The sequence below is a fragment of the Chiloscyllium plagiosum genome, chromosome 14 (genome assembly GCF_004010195.1).
Source record: "Chiloscyllium plagiosum isolate BGI_BamShark_2017 chromosome 14, ASM401019v2, whole genome shotgun sequence".
Taxonomy (NCBI): Eukaryota; Metazoa; Chordata; class Chondrichthyes; order Orectolobiformes; family Hemiscylliidae; genus Chiloscyllium; species Chiloscyllium plagiosum.
Window position 1 is genome coordinate 34,158,193 of NC_057723.1, and position 21,551 is coordinate 34,179,743.

Below are 21,551 nucleotides of genomic sequence, written 5' to 3' on the forward strand. Positions count from 1 at the left end.
TTGAGATGACAATAATGTAAATTACAAATAAGACATGTAAGAATCAGTTGTAATGATAGGACCAATAATAATAGAATAAGATTAGAAGTGTTTGCTCTGGTGAACAGACTTGCTGAGTTCTTCACTGCTTTGAGTAATGGTGCTTAAAATGAGCAAGTTAGTACACTGGCAATGCAAGATCTTAGAGCACTACTCAAAAGGATAGTGAACACAACCTACAAGCATGTATGCCTTTCTTTGGCTGAGCCAAATCTGAGGGACATGTCAAATGATTCCAGCATCTAAAGTTATGCAACATTATCATAACCATTACCAACAACCCATGTGTAAATGTTACAAAACAGTAGTGATTTTATAAAGTAATTTCAAAGACTAACAAATGTTGAAACTGAAGAGCCATGTTTCATTTAATAGTACAATTTATGCCAATTTCCTCAAATGTTTACAATGAAAAAATTCATGCAAAGAAAAATTCTCAATGGAAAATACCAGAAAGTATTTACACAAGCTGTTTACGAGTCAGTGGACTTTCAATTTGAGAAACGTATATTTGAACAGAAAAGCACTTTGTAATTCTAACATTGATTTTAAAAATATTTTGTCAGAATATATTCTGCAGTTATACACACATCGTCTTAAGTAATTAAAAAGTAACAAGGTTACCAACAGCCCAATTCAAATACACATTTTCTTACACATATAATGATTGCATTCTCTTTGTATTGGTACATGTTAATGAGGCTGACTGATATACTTAGACCATTCTCCTGCTCCTCGGATGCTGCCTGACCTGCTGTGCTTTTCCAGCACCAAATTCTCAAGTCAGATGTCTTGCATACATGTTTGATCCATGTGATATTATTGATTTTCAAAAGGCATTCCAAACAACAGACCAAAACTAGAATGAAAATGTTTACCCAAGTTATGCTTATACAAATGGACTGTTTGAAGTATCTACAAACCTTTAAAATTTATAAAAGCGGAAACTAGAGAATAGCTTAATATTTAACTCCGAGCAGTGCTTCCTTCAATAATTCAGAAAATAAAATAAATTCTGCTTCTGGGAAAATCCAAAATTTGGGCCCATTAATTAAAGCTGAAAATGTGGTGCTGGAAAAGCGCAGCAGGTCAGGCAGCATCCAAGGAACAGGAGAATCGACATTTCGGGCATGAGCCCTGAGGAAGAAGGGCTCATGCCTGAAACGTCGATTCTCCTGTTCCTTGGATGCTGCCTGACCTGCTGCGCTTTTCCAGCAATACATTTTCAGTTCTGATCTCCAGCATCTGCAGTCCTCACTTTCTCCTAGCCCATTAATAAAAGTCAGTAACTGAAAAATCTAATAAGGAATTAAAAAAAACGTCTTTAGCCAAGAGTGCTAAGAATGTAGAACTTGCAACATACATGGAACAGTTGACACATTTAGTTGAATTGCATTTCAGGGGAAGCTATATAGGTACGCATGAGAGAAGAGATTTGGACATGTTGTTAGAATAAGACGAAGTATGATGGGTACAAATTTTGGTGCAGAGTAAACACTGGTCTGAACCTACTGGGCTCGGTAGTGCATTTCTCTGCTTGAATTTATGTAAGACGTAATGTATGTTTCTATAAAGAGCCTTGAATTCCATCATATGTGAACTAAGTATTTCATAAAAGTTATTTCTGTGTAAGATCACTCACTATGGAAAAAAATGGTTGACTCATAAATCATGTAATTCCTATAATTATATCCTCCTTGTAATCCTGGAAAACACCTGATCATCTTGTATGGTGGTTGAAAGTTATCTTCTGCATAGACATAAATAATGAGCAAACTTTTAAATACTCCCCATAGCTGATCAAGTTTTTTTGTAAACAAAAAACTGTGCTTAATTCTTGCTCAAAGATTACCAGTTCAAACAAAAGACTTAAGCAACATTTCTGAGGGCATTCAAATTTTGTTACAGGCGTTGCATAAAGTTACTTGAATGCAGGTCCTTACACGTTCCTATATCAGGTCTTTTCTAATAAACGCGAACCAAGGTTGGTCACATGTAGACAGTGTCATCTTAAAGTGCAAAATAAGACAGACTAGTAAACTCTGAATCCCACAGTAAAATGTAATACTGGTGTCAACATGAGAAACATACAAACATAACTTGATTTATAAAACCAGAAAATATGCAGTCATGTAAGCACCACAGCACATTTTATGCTGTTCCATTTTATTTTAATTGAATTCTTCTGAAGGTAACTCCCGTAATTAGGCTAATTAAATTGTAAATAAATTATTGTAGTTTCTTTCTTTTTTGTCAAGGAACTTTGAAACAGCAGCAGACTCCACTGGGGAAAACAGAGCTTTATATAACATGGATACTTAGCCAGTTTGGAAAACATTGCAGTCACTTTTAATTGTTATTTTCACTGCTTGGATCCCCTTAAAGTGCGATTAAATCAGTTAACTTAAATAATTGTTTGCAGGAATTTAGCGAGATTAAAAGTTCAAGTCTCACCTATCCCAAAGGGATGTCATAACATGTCTGAACAAGTTGATTAAAAATAATTTAATTTCCTACATGACAAACGCGACTACATTTTGCAAGTACTTCATTGGCTGTAAAGCGCTTTGAGACATCCAGAGATTGTGAAAAATGCTATACAAATGTAAATCCTTCTTTTTCTTTAGTCAAATTAGAAAATGAATTGGCAAAAAGTAAGATGGCTAATTGCCCAGATGTTGTAAGAACCATAGTGATGTGGGTACTCTCTGCCTTTCACCGGTCAAGGCACTAAAGAAGTAGCTCAAGTTTTATTACTTCAGCATACAAGCACTGGTGCACTGCAAGAGCACTTGATGACATCATTAACACACACCTGCTTATACCTGATCAGTCCTGAGATAAAACCTTTCAAAATACCATAATAATAAAAAAAACCCTGGATATAGCTATAAAAACATCCATTAAAAACCACCCTCAGTAAAAATGATTACATCTCAATGCTTTAAATACAAGCCACTACAAGTTTCTGACGTTCATTTTTTCCAAAACTGTTGTATTTATATTTTCAAATAACCACTGTTGTGTAGGAGATGAGGGGTTACAGAGATTCATAAAAATATTTTTATCCGTGGCACTGCAGTCCAAACAGCTATTGCTGACTGGATGGTATAGAGTCTTATCCTGGAAAATAAAACAGATGATAAATGGTTTTGGTATCAGCATGATAAAATCTATTATTTGTACATTACCTCTTGCTAACGTGATTAAGCTATTTTGCTTAAGACAAATAAAAATTCCATAGCCTATGAGGGGAGAATGAAACCACCAATCTACAGTTCTTATTCCTGAACATTATTCTGTAAATTTTGCTGGAGTGTGAACTTGCCTCGAGGTTTGTCTAAGATACGACTGAGTACAAAACAATTGTATTGCACCTCCTGGAGAGAAGAAAATGTTTGAGGAGATCATAACTAAAAAAATTAGAAATGATGGCAACACCGAACAGGTCATCAGCTAAAATTGTCCACTGTGGACATAAATTCTAAGATTCTTTTTGCTTTCTTCAACTTCCATTCACCTGCTAAAACAATTAGCTATTCAAACTCACATGCAAAATATTTATGAACCATAACATCAGAAAGCAGTTTTAAAAGTACTTAAAACGATGATTTCAAAAGGTATAGTTTCAGTGCAGTTTGGTTAACACATCTGAAAACGGAGACAGAAGCATTTTTAATAAACAGTTCACCGTGAGTAAGTTAAAATGACTGAAAATGGCTTTTACAAATATACAAAGTTCCATTGGGGTACAATATCCAATCTTTAAGAAAATTAAATTCAAATGTTTCCAAAACATGCTTAGTAAAATCTTTGTACTCAAGGGAATCAGTTTAATTTATGAAAGATTTAATTAAATTGAAATGTTCACTTTATTTTCTCCCCACTCTCCACAGATGCTGCCTGACCTGTTCAATGTAGAACAATGGAAACAGACTGTCCAGTGTTTTCCATTTTTGTTTCTGATTTTTAATACGAAACAAAAATATTTTGTACGCTAATTTTTAGCACTTCCTTATAAGCATGGAATCGGTTACAATTAGTGGAAACTTCCAAAAGGAATTCATTCCAGGGAAAGTGATTCATTTGGAGAAACATGTACATTGTAGATGGCACACGAATTGCCATTTTCATGTGACTTCTGGTATCATTCCTATACTGTGTCAGGGCATGGAGACACAAGCCATGATAGCCAGAGTACAGAACATGCTATCAGCAGTTTGCAACTGAAATTAATGTAGATTGTAAGTACAGTAACAGAGCTTGGTACTGTAAGAAGCAGAATACAACTAAAAATCTCTAGTCTGCAACTTTATACCACTGGATGAGTCAGTAAGGCTTTGAATTTTCTCATCCTTGCTCCTGTGGAGATAAAGGGTGATTTGAAACAGACTTGGAATTTTACCATTGAGACTGGAAGGTATTAAATAGCCAGTATGTTAAACAAAAAAACTTGAACAATTAGAAGTTACAACTTTGTTAACAATCCTGGGAAAAGTGTAATACACTCTAGACCTGACTGAGCAGAAAAGTCAGACTGGAGAAATGTTGAAGGCTTTAAAGACCCGTTTTGAGATCTCTGCTAATGTTATTTATTAAAAGCATGTGTTTAAAATAAGAGTTCGGGAAGAGAGAAATATTAATTTATTTTTACTGTCTTAAATGCCTAACTGAAAATTAACAGTTTGAACAATGAAAGCTTGATTTCATCAGAAATAGGATTATTTTAGTTATAAGAGTACTTGTCATGAAAGCACATCTGCTGACAAAAGATAAACTTATTCTTAAGAAAGCTATGCAAGTGCAGTGAAGCTCAAGTTGTCAAATATTAGCTGGGGAGGATTAATGTGATCAGACATTGCACTATATTGAAAGGCAGCTCAGGCCTGACAGGACCAAAGTAATGGAGAAAAGTGAGAGATATATATATACACACATATATATAACACACACACACACAGAGGAATGAGCAGAAAGATCAGGGGCAATATACAGGATGTAAATCTTGCAAAAGACACCATTTGAAAGAAGTCCAGTGTGATGAAAGCAGTGCTGTAACCACAAGAAGCTGAAGCAGTTTGCAAGAAAGTGTGTTGCTCAAAAGAACCAAAGCAATGGCTGCTGGAGAAATGTCAGACAATTACTCTGCAGGAGTGCACAACTTAGTTCTGATCAGTTGGTTGTGCGATTGTTTAGTTTTGTTGACCACATACTGCTTCCACTGTTTAGCATGCCAGCAGTCTAGTGTGGTAGCTTCACTAGGTTGACATTTCATTTTTTGGTATGCCTGGCATGCCTTCCCACACTCTTCACTGGATCAGATGTGGATCCTGAGCTGGAAGCAATCGTAAATGGTGCCAGTCCATAAAGTTACCAATTACTGTCATCTGCAATTCTGCTACTGGGACATGATCATACTCACAAATACCTTTCTTACTGGCAAAATCACTCTGTTGCTGGATTAGTCTTTCAAGAAACTCTCATAACGTTGGCACAAGCCCCCAAATCAATCAAATCTAAAACTTTAGCAGAAAAAAAACCTGTCTTGAGGCTACCAATGTAAATAACTCAGCTGGAGCAGCCATGATTGATTTTGTGAATTTATACATGTTAAAAATGTTATATTAATGTTATGTCAACTCAAACCATTTGCATTAATTGTTTCAAATAGGATCATTCTAACTGGTTTTCAACCAAAAGTGCCCTCATAACGAAAAGATGGAGTAGAATGAGGAAGAAAAATGTAAAAGAAATTTTTGAAATTCATTTCTTCTTAGAACAAGAACAAGTTTAGAATTGATGATGTTAAAGATAAGAGAAAGGAACAATAGGCAGAGAATAAATGTTTTTATGGTTGAAATCGATTTGTAGTTTTAGTTATACAGGTAGTTCTTCTATAATGTGATGGATGTGTTCTTGTGCAACACCGCATTATAGAAAAATCGCACTTTAGAAACAGCACTTAAAGTTTTGGCAATGTAATAGTGTTACAGCCAATACACGTTTTAAAAGTTCATGCTTTAGAAACAGTACCCCCAATTCATCAATTGCATTATAATTGAATTTGCGTTAATGAAACGTGTATTATAGCAGAACAACCAGCATATATTTTAGGTTTAAGGTAAACATTAATGTAATAAAGATAGCTATTCTTGACATCTTCGTTATAATAGCCAAGCATTTATTTTGTTGCTAATGTGCAAACTGAATTTTAATTGGGAAAATCACTAACTTGGGAGGTGCATACAATTATCTCAATTTGCTCCTAATCTAAAAATTAACATAAGTTAACATTAACATAAGCAAAACTTCCTCCATGGTAAAGTAATGCTTCATACAAAATGACTTTGGACGGTCTTCATTCATCATTGCTATTGGACAAAACGCAAATGTCTATAATGGCGTGTTAGATGGAAAGAGTTTTATTTAAAAAACAGCTTATACGTATTAAGAGTTTATACAGGATAGATCCATGAACTACGTATCTCTGAAAATTAAGGAAAGGCACACTCAGGTCGATGGTCCAGTTCTAAACACAACTGCCATACAGGTAAATTGCACCACTCAGTGGTAATTTGAGAGTTTGCATGTGCAGTTGTTTACTTGACTGATTGTCAGTAGCAGGATTAGAAAATAACATAAGGCCAAGACAGAATTTTTATGCAGTTCCAGTGGGCACTTCCCAGTAGATGAATATAGAATGGCTGTGTAAAATCCAAACCTATCTGTTCCAGATATGTAATATGTGCTTCTCTGCTGTGGTATTATTTCATTATTAATGGCTTGTAATCAGCGTCTAGAATAAAAAGAATATCAATCTTTGTTCAATGTAAGAATTCAGTGACTGCCGAGTGGAAATCCAGGTAAGAATTAATCTAACATATTAGATTAACAGGATGGGAATTGGAGATTTTTAAAATTCCCTCGTGGGACATGGGTGTCTGGCTGGGCCAGCATTTATTGCTCTCCAACCCTAATTGCCCTTGAGAAGATGGTGACTTGCCTTCATGAATCACTGCAGACCATGCCTGTGTAAGAATCCCACGTGCTGGGACCTTTGTAAATTCACTTTTTCTTTAAAGAGAATGAGAGAGGGGTACTCATTGCACTTTAGTACAGGATTGGAGTTTTTAGGATTGATTATAGTAAGTTCAGCCGTGAACTCAGATTGATGGCTGAGTGAAAAAGACTTTTCACAGCTTCCACATTACTGTCACTTCTTCAGCTTTTAGCGACCACTTACTGCCACTAATTAGTTGTCACAACTAGCTTTTAGTACCATTTACAACCACCGTATTATGTTTTTTAGGATTTTTAGCCCACAACACATATGCCAGAGATCAGGTTCATGTTGAGACAGATGTCTTGAAGTATATTAACAGCACTAACAATGTACATGGCTACAACACCACAGACATGCACACAGTCTGGATCCTGTGCTAACTGATGTTACACACATTACATGCAATTAGCTGACTAACTGAAGATATTATTTCAACCCTATTACAGATCGAGAATGATTGAAAGAGAGACCAATATCATATAACTGAGTTAAGGTACATGCCTGTCTGTTCTGGAATCCATGACATATTACAATAGGGTTTCTCATAAAAAGGATAGTGAGAGACCTGAAAAGCAAGGTGGTATTATCAGTGAACATGTGGCAGATTACATTTAACGCAGATGAATATGGAGTGATATATTTAATGGAAAAATTTAGGCCAAGTTTCAAATAGATTGAAGTTTGCAATTCCAGGCACCAACATTGTGGAATGTTGTCAAGCCTTTAGGGAGATGAGAAACTTTAAAATCAGGGACAAATTTGGCAAGTAATTAGACAAGCAGGCAGTGAAGAAAACAAATGATATTTTGGCCTTCATGACAAAAGGATGTGAAGCAGTTTTTGCAGGTCTTGCTGCAACGTACTGGGCCTTCATGAGATCACACTTGGACCATTTTGTTTCCTTAACTGAGGAGAGATGTTATGACTATGGAGGGAGTCCAATTTACCCCAGACTGAGCTCTGAGATGACAAGACTGATGTATGATGAGAAGTTGAAACAGTTAGGACTATATTCACTGGAAATTACAAGATTGGGAGGGGATGTCTCTTAGAAATATATAACTTTCTAATAGGCCCAGAGAAAAAAATACAAGCAAGACAGTTATTTCTGATGATAGGGGAGTCCAGAACCAGGAATCTTAGTTTAACGATATGTAATAGGCCATCAAGGACAGAGGGGAGGAGCAATTTTTTCCACACAGAGAAGGGTGAGTTTGTGGAATTCTCTGCCATACAAAGTGGTTCAACTCAAAACATTGAATGCTTTCAAGGAGTTAGATATAGTTCTTAGACCGAAAGGGATCAAAGGGGATGAGCAGAAATGGAGAATATGGTACTGAGTTGGATGAGCTATGATCATATTGAACAATGGAGCAAGCTCGAAGTGCTGAATGACTTAATCCTGCTTCTATTTTTTATGCTTCTCCAAGGCAATTCAAGATGAACAATAAATGCTGGCTAGCCAGCAATACTCTATGAATAGGAATGTAAACAAGTCACAGAGTTAAACCAGACAATGGACTGTCTAGCATTCCCAATGCAAGTATGCAGCTAATTCCAAAATAACTGGTCCAAATCTCCACACTATGCTCAGGGTTAGATATTCATGACAGATGTTGGATATCAGGGGATCATCAGGAATTTAAACTTCCTCATAAATTTTATTGTGTCAGTGTGTCAGGCCTTCTACAGTGTACTGACACACATCTCCCAACTCCTGTAAAAGATTTGTACCATTATGTTTAAGGAAGGCCCAAGCACAAATACTTACAATAGCCCCTAAGATGTCAATTTAACTTCTTCCCTGTTCTCTTTCCAAGAATAAATCCTCAATCCATGTTACTATATTACCCCTAATCTCTGCATACAAATCTTGTGTACCTACATGTCACTTACATTATGTCTTCTGAAAATCCAAGTAAACTATTTCCATGATTCCCCAAAGTATATCCATTTAGTTACATCCTCAAATATGTTATATACTTTTTAGTTGTAGTTACAAAATACTATGCATTAATCAGGTACATATGACACACTTGAAAATGTGGCTCTTTGAATTGCGGCTGATGTACTCTTAACAGATACGAGATCAATTCAGGTAATTCAATAACATTTTCATTTCATGTAGAATTACTAACAAAATTTGAGATTCAACTTCATATTCAAACTGTTCATTTTTTTTCGTACAATTTAAATGATCTAAACTTAGTACAGGTGATTGATTAATAGACAATTCAAAGTTATATTCCACGTCAATATGGAGAAAAGATTCCCTGTCTGCAAATTTAACCTCTTAAATTTATTCCACACATGTTGGAAAAATTTCATTATAAATATTAATGAAATATTAATATCACCTTTTTATACTTCCATAGCTGGTTTCCATGCATTCCATGACAATCAAATAATGTGACTGGACTATTATGTGAGACAGCATCAAAGCAAACTTTTCTCGTGTGCAAGGGATCTCCAGGGCGTAAATCTTCTCGCCAACCCAATGTAAAGACCTGATGGGAGAAGTAAAATCAAATTTGAAAATAGTAATACAGAAGAACAACCATTTTCCATCAACAACTTGCTGACCATACAAATGAGTAATGTCGTTACATGAATTCAGTGCTGGCATGATTCCAGGTACATAGACCTTACATTCTCAACATATCGAGTACCAACAGTACTCAACCAGCCTGTGCTGACAAAATTTAGAACTTGGTGTCTAATATTAGATTGGATTCTGAAGTGGGTAGTACTTACACAGCAGTCCCAAGTATACAAGCAATTACACGAATGATGTTAGCTTATTAGTTGGGCTCAAAGTGGCTCATTTACATTTGCTAGAATCTACATATATGCAATAGCCAATCCACTACAAGAGAAACGACCTTTGGAATTTGTACTGGCATTGTATCTTTTTCAATTAAACGAAATCTTGGTCAACACATCTTGAAGATGCATCTCCCATGACATTACTTGGAACGGACTTGCCTTTTTTAAACTTTAAACAAAGCTTTGGATTAACTGTCCCTTGTGTAGTCCTCAAAACCCTCAATCAGTCAGCACCCTGTCTCTCATGTAGAACAGATTATCATTGCCTTTGAAATCTAGTATTCTTGTGTACAATCCCAATGAGAAGATTAAAAGCTTCAACAGTATTTTTTTTTCATTCCAACATTTCCCAGGTTTTGTACCACCAAGTGACTATTTGTACAAGTCTTCACTTGTGGCAGTTATTTGCACAAATCATGACTTTAAGGATACAAGCCATACTTAGATTCTGGAAGCTCTTTCTCAATAGGGAAAAATATTAAAATATTATACCCTGTAAGTTTAAATACTTTATATTGTTAAATTCTTACATGTGTAAGTGAAATTACCTTTAAAGTTAAAGAAAATTTAGCAATGTAGCAAAAAAAAACTTTCTGCTCGCAGTATCTCCTACTCACCACCAAATCTTCTGACCAAGTCTCCTGCTTCCTGCAGAACTTACATTTCCCTGACCCCTTGATTTGCAGTCTCATCCTAGACCTTTCAATTTATGGTCAATCCCTTTCCCCAACTTGTATCTCTCTCTCCCTTTGGGAAAGACATCCACTTACCAACATCCCTTTCCTGCGGTTTTGCACTTCTAAACATGTGTTTGCATTCAATATCTTGATTCAATACAGGAGCTCCAGAGTTATGAAAGAGAGAGTTTCGATGGTGCAGAAGTGCTGAGGCAAGGTTGTTATGATCCATGCTGCTTTTTAAAAATGATTATTGAACTTGCTCCCCGTCATCATTCATCTTCAAAGCCCTTATTCATAGCAAGCATTGAAGAGTGTGAAGCAGCAATGTGAGTATTTTAAAGGAAGATTTTGATGTGGAGGAGCCGGTGTTGGACTGGGGTGGACAAAGTTAAAAATCACACAACACCAGGTTATAGTCCAACAGGTTTATTTGGAAGCACTAGCTTTCAGAGCGCTGGTCCTTCATCAAGTAGCCCTCCAAAAGCTAGTGCTTTCAAATAAACCTGTTGGAATGTAACCTGGTGTTGTGAGAATTTTAAGGAAGATTATAACATCATCTGCTCAATAATTCTGCACCATCGAGTCTCACATTTTCCTAACCCCGGAACTCTGGCACCAGGCATGATCTTCAGTGGGAACACAACGTTTAGGACTGGATGTGGCAAGAGTCAAGTAAGGAATGGGGAAGAGGCAGCACGCTGGAAACGCGGGCAGGGAATGCGCAACTTCAAAGCAGCAATCAGGTTCATGCGGGAAACAACATGAAAATAAATCTTGCCATTCAACTCAATTAAAGACCTGATTAATTTAGCAACATTGTTTGATTTCAATGTTAGATATGGCAATAATAAATGGAGACTTAATGCATACAAAAGACTCAATGAAAATTTCTCCCAGCGTCCCCCAGGGGTCTATGTGGGAGCCTCAATTAGTCACAATTTTCATGAACGACTTGGATAATGGCATAAAAAGGTCAAATATCTAAATTTTGCTGACTATATAAAATTGAGCAGTATTGTAGACAGTGTTGATGACAGCATAAAATTACAATAAAAACTTGATAGAGTGGGTGAATGGGCAAAGCTGTTGCAGATTTTAATACAAGTATGACGTTATCCATTTTGGACTCATAAAGGATAGATCAGGGTATGTTTTTCAAAAGGTGCATAGTTAAATGTTGTGGATATTCAATGAGATTTTGGAGATTCAGGGGCATAGCTCTTTATGCCATGAATAGGGACAGAAAATAGTCAAGGCGGCTAATGAATGCTGGCCTTCATACCTAAAGAGCTGGAGTATATATGCAGATGTCATGTAGCAATTGTATAAAAAACTCTAGGTTGACCCCACTAGTGTACTGAGAACACAACTGGGCATCACAGCTCAGGAGGCTTGTTTTGGCCCTGGACGGAGTTCAGTACAGATTTGCAGGGATGGTACACAGACTTTAGGGATTAACTTAAGAGGAGAGATTAGACAAATTTGGCCTTTATTTTTGGAATGATAGAAGGTTAAAGGGTGATCTTAATTAAGATTGTCAGAATATTAACAGGAAAAGACAAGGTAGATCATGATAAACTATTTCCACTGATTAAAGATTCAAGAACCAGGGCTCATAATCTAAGAATTAAAGTCAGGCTTTCAGTTGAGATGTTGGAAAGTACTTGTACATGCAAAGAGTAATGGAGGTTTGGAACTCTCTTCTTCAAACGATGACTGATGCTAATTCAATAGATGCATAACAAGCAGACAATAGAGCGATACGGACTGCGTAGAAGCAAAAGGTTTTTATTTAGATAGGCATCATGTGTCAGCGCAGGCTTGGTGGGCCAAATGGCCCATTCCTGTGCTGCACTATTCTTTGTTCTTTAATCGTTAAATTTAAATCTGAGACAGACAAAGTTTTATTAAGCAAGGATATTAAGGGATATAGACCGAAGGCAGGCATATGGAGTTAGGCTACACATTAGGAAATGATCTAATTAAATGGCAGAGCAGACTCCAGGGGTTCAATGGTCTACTCCTGTTCCTAAATGCAGCCTACAAGTGCTGGTGGCTCCTTTCCCACTACATCACATCATACCACCCACTATCCCTCTCTCACCCACAACAGAGAATGAACAAAGTTAATGGAAGAGGAAAACAGTAGCAGAAGAAGTAGGACAGAAGAATATCAGCAACATACTGTAACCATCTGGTTCTTAGTTTGTTAACTGAAATTAAAGTACTGTTTCAGCTCACTAACCTGCTCATGGGACCAGACTCCATCTGCACCATGTTTGTTACAAACATCTAATTTCAGCTGTGAGCCAGAAGGCCCATGTTTACTGTCCACACACAATCCAATATGAACATTACGAATCTAGGGGAGAAAGTTGTTTACATGAACCACAAATCTACTTTTCATGGCTGCAAATAAGTGACGAAACGCAAGAATAATTTTCAAGCTTGCATTTTTTTTTTGACATGGACATTTCTGGTTTCTGAACTTTGCACAAAAAAAGGGCCATGGACAATTCTGCATTACATTGATTCAAATCTCCTTTTGAAAGTAGCTTAACCTCCTCCACATCTCTGTAACTATTACCTTTGCTCATCTACCAGCACGGAAGACAACATGAGGATACTCAGTCACCAGCGCCACCCCTTTCATTGACTATATTCTATTAAAGTTTCTATTATTATTCTGTCCCATTTCAATATTTCAAACTATTAACATTCAATTTCAACATTTCCTAGCCCCCTTTCTTTGCTAATATTATGATTCTTCTATAAGCTATTTGCTTTACAGATTTTAAGATTCTTAATATCTGTCATGTCCTCAGCTAGCTGAGTAACAAGAAAAATCAGCAAAAATAAGAAATTAAGTCCTTTACAAAAAGTCATATTGGACTCAAAACATTAACACTGTTTCTCTCTCCACAAATGCTGCCAGAATATAAATGACAAAAAGCAATGGACGCAGCACCGATCCCTGTGACATACCATGAGTCTGAAAAGCAGCCCTCTACCACCACACTTTCTCCCGTAACCCTCAAAGCCAATCGGATACAAAATTAACTTGAAGGTAAGAGGCAGAGGATGGTGATAGAGGGTTGCTTTTCGGACTGGAGGCCTGTGACTAGTGATGTGCCATAAGGATCAGTGCTGGGTGTGCTACTTTTTATTATTTAGATAAATGATTTGGGTGTGAATATAGGAGGCATGGTTAGTAAGTTTGTGGATGACACCAAAATAGGTGATGTAGTGGACAGTAAAGGTTATCTCAAAGTACAATGGGACCTTGATCAGATGGGCCAGCGGGCTGACGAATGGCAGATGGCACGTTTGCCTTCATTGGTCATTGCATTGAGAGTCAGAGGTGGGAGGTCATGTTGCAGCTGTACAGGACATTGGTGAGACCACTTTTGGAATACCACATATAATTCTGGCTGCCCTTCTATAGGAAGGCTGTGTTAAACTTGAGAGGGTACGAAAAGATTTACAAGCATGATGCCAATGTTGAATGATTTGAACTATAGGGAGAGACTGAACAGGATGGGACTTTGTTCCCTGGAGCATTGGAGACGGACGAGTGATCTTACAGCGTTTTATAAAATCATGAAGGGCATAGATGGGGTGAATAGCCAAGGTCTTTTCCTAGAGCGGGCGAGTCCAAAACTAGAAGGCATTAGGTTTAAGGTGAGAGGGGAAAGATTTAAAAAGGACCCAAGGGTGTGCACTTGTGAAATAAGCTGCCAAAGGAAGTGGTGGAAACAGGTAGAATACAACATTTGAAAGGCATTTGGATGGATATATGAACAGGATGATTTAGAGGGATATGAGCAAAATGCTAGCAGTTGGGACTAGGTCAGATTGGGATGTTAGATCAGTGAGGTTGAATTGGACTAAAGGGTGTCTTTCTGTGCTGTATGACTCTATGACTCCACGACTCCATGGTTTCAACAAGGGGAGGTCATGCCTGGCAAATCTGTTGAATTCTTTGTGGAGGTAATGAACAGGTTAGGCCAAAGGTATTGTTTATCTGGACTTCCAGAAAGCCTTTGATAAAGAGCCACACAGGAGGCTGAGCAAGAATAAGGGCCCAAGGTGGAAGAGGCAAGGTACTAGTATAGATAGAAGATTGGCTGTCTGACAGAAAGCATAGAGTGGGGCTAAAAGGATCCTTCTCAGAATGGAAGCCGGTGACTAGTGGTGTTCCGCAAGACTCAGTGTTGGGACCACACCTTTTCACTTTATACATTAATGATCTGGATGAAGGAACTGAGGGAATTCTGTCTAAGTTTGCAGATGATACAAAGATAGGCAGGTAGTATTCAGGAGGTGGGGAAGCTGCAAAAAGATTTAGACAGGTCAGGAGAGTGGGCAAAGAAGTGACATGAAATACAATGTGGGAAAGTGAGAGGTCATGCATTTTGGAAAAAGAATAGAGGCACGGATTATTTTCTAAATGGGGAGAAAATTCATAAATCTGAACTGCAGAGAGACTTGGGAGTCCTTGTCCAGGTTTCTCCTAAGGTAAATTTGCAGGTTGAATAGTTAGGAAGGCAAATACAATGTTGTTGTTCATCTCGAGAGGACTTGAATATAAAAGCAGGGATGTACTTCTGAGGCTTTAAAAGGCTCTGGTCAGACCACACTGATGATTGGCTGTCTGACAGAAAGCATAGAATGGGGCTAAAAGGATCCTTCTCAGGATGGAAGCCGGTGACTAGTGGTGTTCCGCAAGACTCAGTGTATTGTGTGTATTTAGTGTATTGTGAGCAATTTTAGGACGCATACCTCAGGAAGAATGTACTGGCCCTGGAGCAGGTCCAGAGAAGGTTCATAAGAATGATCCCAGAAATGAAAGGCTTAACGTACGAGGAAAGTTTGAGGACTCTGGGACTATATTCAACAGAGTTTAGAAGAATGTTGGGGGAGAACTTACAGAATACTGAATGGCCTGGACCGACTGGACGTTGGGAAAATGTTTCCATTGACAGGAGAGATGAGGACCCGAGGGGACAGCCTTAGAGTAAAAGAAAGGCCCTTTAGAACAGACTTAAGGAGAAACGTCTTTAGCCAGAGATTGGTGAATCTGTGGAATTAATTGCCACAGAAATCTGTGGAGGCCAGTTCATTGAATGTCTTGTCAAGAGGATCAAAGGTTAGGGGGAGAAAGCAGGAAAATGGGCTTGAAAAAACGATCAGCCATGATCAAATAGCAGGGAGCAGACTCGATGAGCCAAATGACCTAATTTCTGCTCTTATATCTTATGGTTTTATAACTGATGAATTTCACCAGCATCTTCTGCTCTTATTTCAGACTTCCATCATCTGCAGTATTTTGCTTTTGGAAGAAATCACCATCTTTGGTGGAATCTTGTTTGCAATTTTATCTTCATATTCACTGTTCGAGCTCCACTGGCATCTGTTCAGAAAATAATTCCATCTGACATGTAACACTCTTGTACTGCTTCACAGCCTTCTAACTCATCAATCCTTGTTTCTGTAATTCTTACACAAGGAAAACAGAAAAACATTTACCATACATTTCACTCTGCATCTATGTAACTATTCAGTTCCGCATTGCAATGGTTTGCCTAGCCATCATCTGGTCTTCTATTACCTGTACTACTTCACTCAAATATTTTCTTGGTACCTACTACTAACCTGTTATTTCTTACCTAGTCACCAGTTCAGGAAACAATAGTGTCACTGAGACAAAGGTTTCTACTGTCAAACTGCCTGCTGTGGTTATGCATACAAGGCGTATACTTATTGAGATACTTGTTTTCATTACAGTTATGACCTCACAAAACATCTCATACTTGTACAATCTTTTCTTCGCCAACACCTATCTACACCTGCCAATGATAATAGTCCTTTATAAATTTTTGCATACCCACCTCACCCCAGGCACTCGCTGGAGGTTCCACTGGTGGATAGAATTTAGGCAAATCCCATGCCACTTCAGTCATGAACCACTTAAAGCTTTTGCAATTAAGGAAAGTCCTCAGCTCTTTCTGTGTATTTACATCACCAGCAGAAATGTGTCTGTACTCTGGCCTTCTTTGATAGAGATACTCTGCATATTCGTCCATCCACACCTCAGCAACTCGTTTCAAATTCTATGATACAAACAAATTTATATGAATGACAAGTTATTTAATTATGAAAATAATTAACTTGAAACATTGCAAATACGTTTGGTTAGAATTACTGAAGTTCAAGCAGGTTAGGAGATGAGAAGTTTTTATCAATGTGGATTGGTAATCAGTTGGAATCTGGAGTTTCTGTTTTGATGAGTCTTAATCAGTTAATTTTTTTTGTTTCCTTCCTCTGTTATCATTTCTGTCCTCCAAGGGATCTGTTTGAGTGTACATAAAAGTGGACTGCAAACTACTGATGGTTAGCACTGCTGCCTCACAGCGCCTGAGACCCGGGTTCAATTCCCGACTCAGGCGACTGACTGTGTGGAGTTTGCACGTTCTCCCAGTGTCTGCGTGGGTTTCCTCCGGGTACTCCGGTTTCCTCCCACAGTCCAAAGATGTGCAGGTCAGGTGAATCGGCCATGCTAAATTGCCCGTAGTGTTAGGTAAGGGGTAAATGTATGGGTGGGTTGCGCTTTGGCGGGTCGGTGTGGACTTGTTGGGCCGAAGGGCCTGTTTCCACACCGTAATCTAATCTAATCTAATCTAATCTTTATAGAACAGTGTCTAGTTTGGGAGAGCTTTTTTTAAACTGCTAACTTCTTATCCAAAAGGTTAGACATGTGGAAATACCTGAACATAAAGTAAAGTAATCAGTCATATTGAAATTGAAGCTCCTCCAGCCTCCAATTTTCATCTTAATATAATATGTGTTAATCTGAAGTCCTCACCAGTACCTCGTTCTGGATGCAAACTTCAATTCACCCAACTATGACTGCTGATTGATTTCAAATGTAATAATTGGTAAGCACAAACATTTTGTTCAAAATGTGAATCAGTCACACACAGAGATGGAAACAGTTAAATCTATTCCCATTATAATCATTAAAATTCAATAAAATGTGTTTAAAAATCCCAACAAGGGTCTTAACCCAAAATAAGCCTGAGACTACATCACTGTTGAATTCTATTCTTTGAAGTATACAAACATTTAAATTATATATGTGACTTCTACATTTACAAAACAAGCAACATACATTTGCTCAATTTATACTTGAAAACTGGGTTTACAATTCTACTAACAGGGGAAAGGAAATCTGATTTAATAATTAACTTCAAACAGAAAAGGACATGGAAGATATAGAATGTAGATAAATAGAAGGTGACATCTTGAAAAATGTTCACATTACAGAGGAGGGAGTGCTGGATGTCTTGAAACACATAAAAGTGGATAAATCCTAAGGACCTGATCAGGAGTACCCTAGAACTCTGTGGGAAGCTAGGAAAGTGATTGCTGGGCCCCTTTCTATCATCGATAGCTATAGGTGAAGTGCTAGAAGACTGGAAGTTGGCTAACATGGTGCTACTATTAAAGAAAGGTGCTAAGGACAACTCAGGGAGCAATAGACCAGTGAGTCTGCTGCCGGTGGTAGGCAAGTTATTGGAGTGAATCCTGAGGAAGAGAATGTACATGTATTTAGAAAGGCAAGGACTGATTAGAGATAGTCAACATAGCTTTGTGCATGGGAAATCATTTTTCACAAACTTGATTGAGATTTTTGAAGTAACAAAGGGGATTGATGAAGGCAGAGCGGTGGACGTGATCAATATGGACTTCAGCAAGGCGTCGACAAGGTTCGACAAGGGAGACTGATTAGCAGGGTTAGATCTCATGACATACAGGGAGAACTAGCCATTTGGATACAGAACTGACTCACAGGTAGAAGACAGAGGGTGGTGGTGGAGGGTTTTTTTTTAGACTGGAGGATGTGACCAGTAGAGTGCCACAAGAATCAGTGCTGGACCCACTACTTTTCATTATTTACATAAATTATTTGGATGTGAGCATAAGAGGTACAGTTAGTAAGTTTGAAGATGACACTAAAATTAAAAGTGTATTGGACAGCGAAGAAGGTTACCTCAGATTACAACAGGATCTTGACCAGATGGGCCAATGGGATGAGGAGTGGCAGATGAAGTTTAATTTAGATAAATGTGTGGTGCTGCATTTTGGGATAGCAAATCTTAGCAGAACTTATACACTTAATGGTAGGGTCCTAGGGAGTGTTGCTGAAAAAAAGAGACCTTTGAGTGCAGGTTCACAGCACCTTGAAAGTAGAGTTGCAGGTAGATAGGATAGTGAAGGCGGCATTTGGTATGCTTTCCTTTACTGGTCAGAGTATTGAGTACAGGAGTTGGGAGATCATGTTGCGACTGTATAGGACATTGGTTAGTCCACTTTTTGAATATTGTGTACACTTCTGGTCTCCTTTCTATTGGAAGAATGTTGTGAAACTTGAAAGGGTTCAGAAAAGATTTACAAGGATGTTGCCAGGGTTGGAGGATTTGAGCTATAGGGAGAGGCTGAACAGGCTGGAGCTGTTTTTCTGGAGCGGAGGCTGAGGGGTGACCTTATAGATGTTTATAAAATCATGAGGGGCATGGATAGGATAAATAGGCAAAGTCTTTTCCCAAGGGTGGGCAAGTCCAAACTAGAGGGCATAGGTTTAGGGTGAGAGGGGAAAGATATAAAAGAGACGCAAGGGGCAACTTTTTCACACAGAGGGTGGTACGTATATGGAATGAGCTGCCAGAGGACATGGTGGAGCTAGTACAATTGCAACATTTAAGAGGCATTGGAGGGATATGGGCCAGGTGCTGGCAAGTGGGACTAAATTGAGTTGGCTTGGACGAGTTGGACCAAAAGGTCTGTTTCCGTGCTGTACACCTCTGTGACTATGAGTTAGTGTTGCAACCCAACCTATTATCAGAATTATATTCGGAAACGTGTTCCACTTTGCACTTTCTCATGACACATCCTCTGCCATTACAAATCCATCATGCCAAACCGATATGTAGGACGGCACAAGACTTAACAAGGACCAGTGCCGAAACGAACTTGTTCTCATCCTTTAATTTGGATCTAAATGGACTTGTTGACCAAAAGAAAAACATACAAGATAGATGCCTCTTCAAAGATTGTTTTAAATGCTTAAGCTGATTACCACTCGTGCAGACAGCCAAAGGCAATTTGAAGAGTTCATCGGTTGTTTTATTACAAAAAAACAAGAGATGGTGTTTGTGCCCATCATCTGTGGTGAAAGCAAAGTAATACACATTTTTTTAATGTTTGAGGAGTTGCATCATCAGCTTAAAAATGTACTGTCAATTGAAGAGAAATTCAGGAAGAAATTTGAAAAATGCTCAGGGCAGGTATTAAAATGTAAGGTGGTAACTAAAACAAAAAATGAGGCAGTAAGAGTTTCCTGATGAAGGGAAAACTGGCTTGCCATCAGTCTGATTTTCCTCATTACCAAAGCAGAAAGAGCTGGAGAAATTCAGGATATCTAGCAGCATCTGTGGACAAAGAAATAGAATCAACATTTCTATCAGAACCCAAGTTCTTCTTCAATGCTGAAGTTGTTGTACTGGATTTGAAATGTAGATTGCTTCTGTAGTTTGATATTTGGTCCGTATGTGTTGTTTTCCTGTTGACGCTGGTTTGAAGTTCCGCATCGGCTGTTCGCTCTACTGTGACATCTAGGAATGGCAGTTTGTTGTTGTTTTCCTCATCCAACATGTTTTCCAACATCCATAAATAAATTATCAACAGTGCTTTGCCCGGAAGCCCACTGAAGATATTACCTAGTAGGGTGACGAAACATCTGGAAATGACCCTTCCAGCTCAGCGAGCAAACCTACATCCAGAACCTCAACCTGAATTGCAAATCTTCTCAAAACTCGTTGAAATGTTAATGTTTTTCTCTCTGCTGCTGGTGCCAGATCTGCCCATTTTCCCAGCACTTCGTTTTTATTTCAGACCTCCAGCATCTGCAGTATTCTGTTTTATTTGGTTCTCCTTATACCTTTCTATTCCTGTAAAAGGTACCACTTTTTCCACATTCCTCATGCAATATCCTCAAATTATGGAAACAGGTCATTCAGGCTTTAAATTTTTTTGAGTAAAGTAATTGATTTAGCTCTCTTGGCTTGTCTTTTGTAAGCCCGACAGAAAAAAAAACCCTCTTCTAGGAACAATCAAACTAAATTTTAAACAGAAACTTTGCACTCTATAGCAACAATAGTTTATGGTTAGAATCTTATGTTCCCTTAGTATGGAGTTTTTTTTAAAAAAAGACATCTCTTTAATTCCTCTGTGATTAACCTAAATTTGTTTCTTCTTGTTACAATCTTCTCAACTGATATCATAAGCCCTAAGTTTCAAATTTAAAATCTTCACCTTTGGTTTAAATCTCTTCTTGACTCCATCTCTTGCTATGTCCAATATACTCAGAGTTCCAAAGAAGAGTCATTAGATTCAAAACATTACCTCTCTTTCTCTCTCCACAGCTGCTGCCAGAGTTTCTCCAGCACTTTCTGTTTTAGTTCAAGATCCTCCAGATTATAACCATCAAACTGACCAGTTCCCCTTGCCATTATTCCACAGCAAGAATTAAACGCTCAATTTCACTGATCCCAGTCTCCAAAGCTTGTCCATGATCCACAATCAGGAGTGTGATGAAGTACTCTCCACTTGTCCAGATAGGTGCAGTCCATCAAAACTCAGGAAGTTTGATACCATCCAAGACAAAACAGATCACTTGATTAGCAACCTACCCACTGCAGCGACAACAGTGTATAACATCAACATGATTCACTGCACCAACTCTCTGAAATAACTTTGACAGCAACCCTTCAAACCCATGACCTTTACCAGCTGGGCAGACAAGGACAGCAGACACATGGGAAAGTCACCACCTAAAAGTTTCCTCCAAGCCGCATATCATTCTGATTTGGAACAATGCAGCC

At 38.1% G+C, this 21,551-nt stretch overlaps 1 protein-coding gene across 2 annotated transcripts in view; it reads right to left on the minus strand.

Annotated features, from left to right (window-relative positions):
• Positions 1-1,242: 1,242 nt before the first annotated feature.
• LOC122556612 (polypeptide N-acetylgalactosaminyltransferase 10-like) overlaps positions 1,243-21,551 on the minus strand; it is a 95,265-nt gene continuing 74,956 nt past the window's right edge. For both annotated transcript variants that reach the window (XM_043703515.1, XM_043703513.1), the window contains exons 9-12: positions 16,500-16,721; positions 12,854-12,970; positions 9,460-9,609; positions 1,243-3,162 (exon numbers count right to left, since the gene is read on the minus strand). In XM_043703515.1, the coding sequence (XP_043559450.1) occupies positions 2,998-3,162; positions 9,460-9,609; positions 12,854-12,970; positions 16,500-16,721 (654 nt within the window). In that variant the 3' untranslated portion in view covers positions 1,243-2,997. The remainder of the gene's footprint in view (positions 3,163-9,459; positions 9,610-12,853; positions 12,971-16,499; positions 16,722-21,551) is intronic.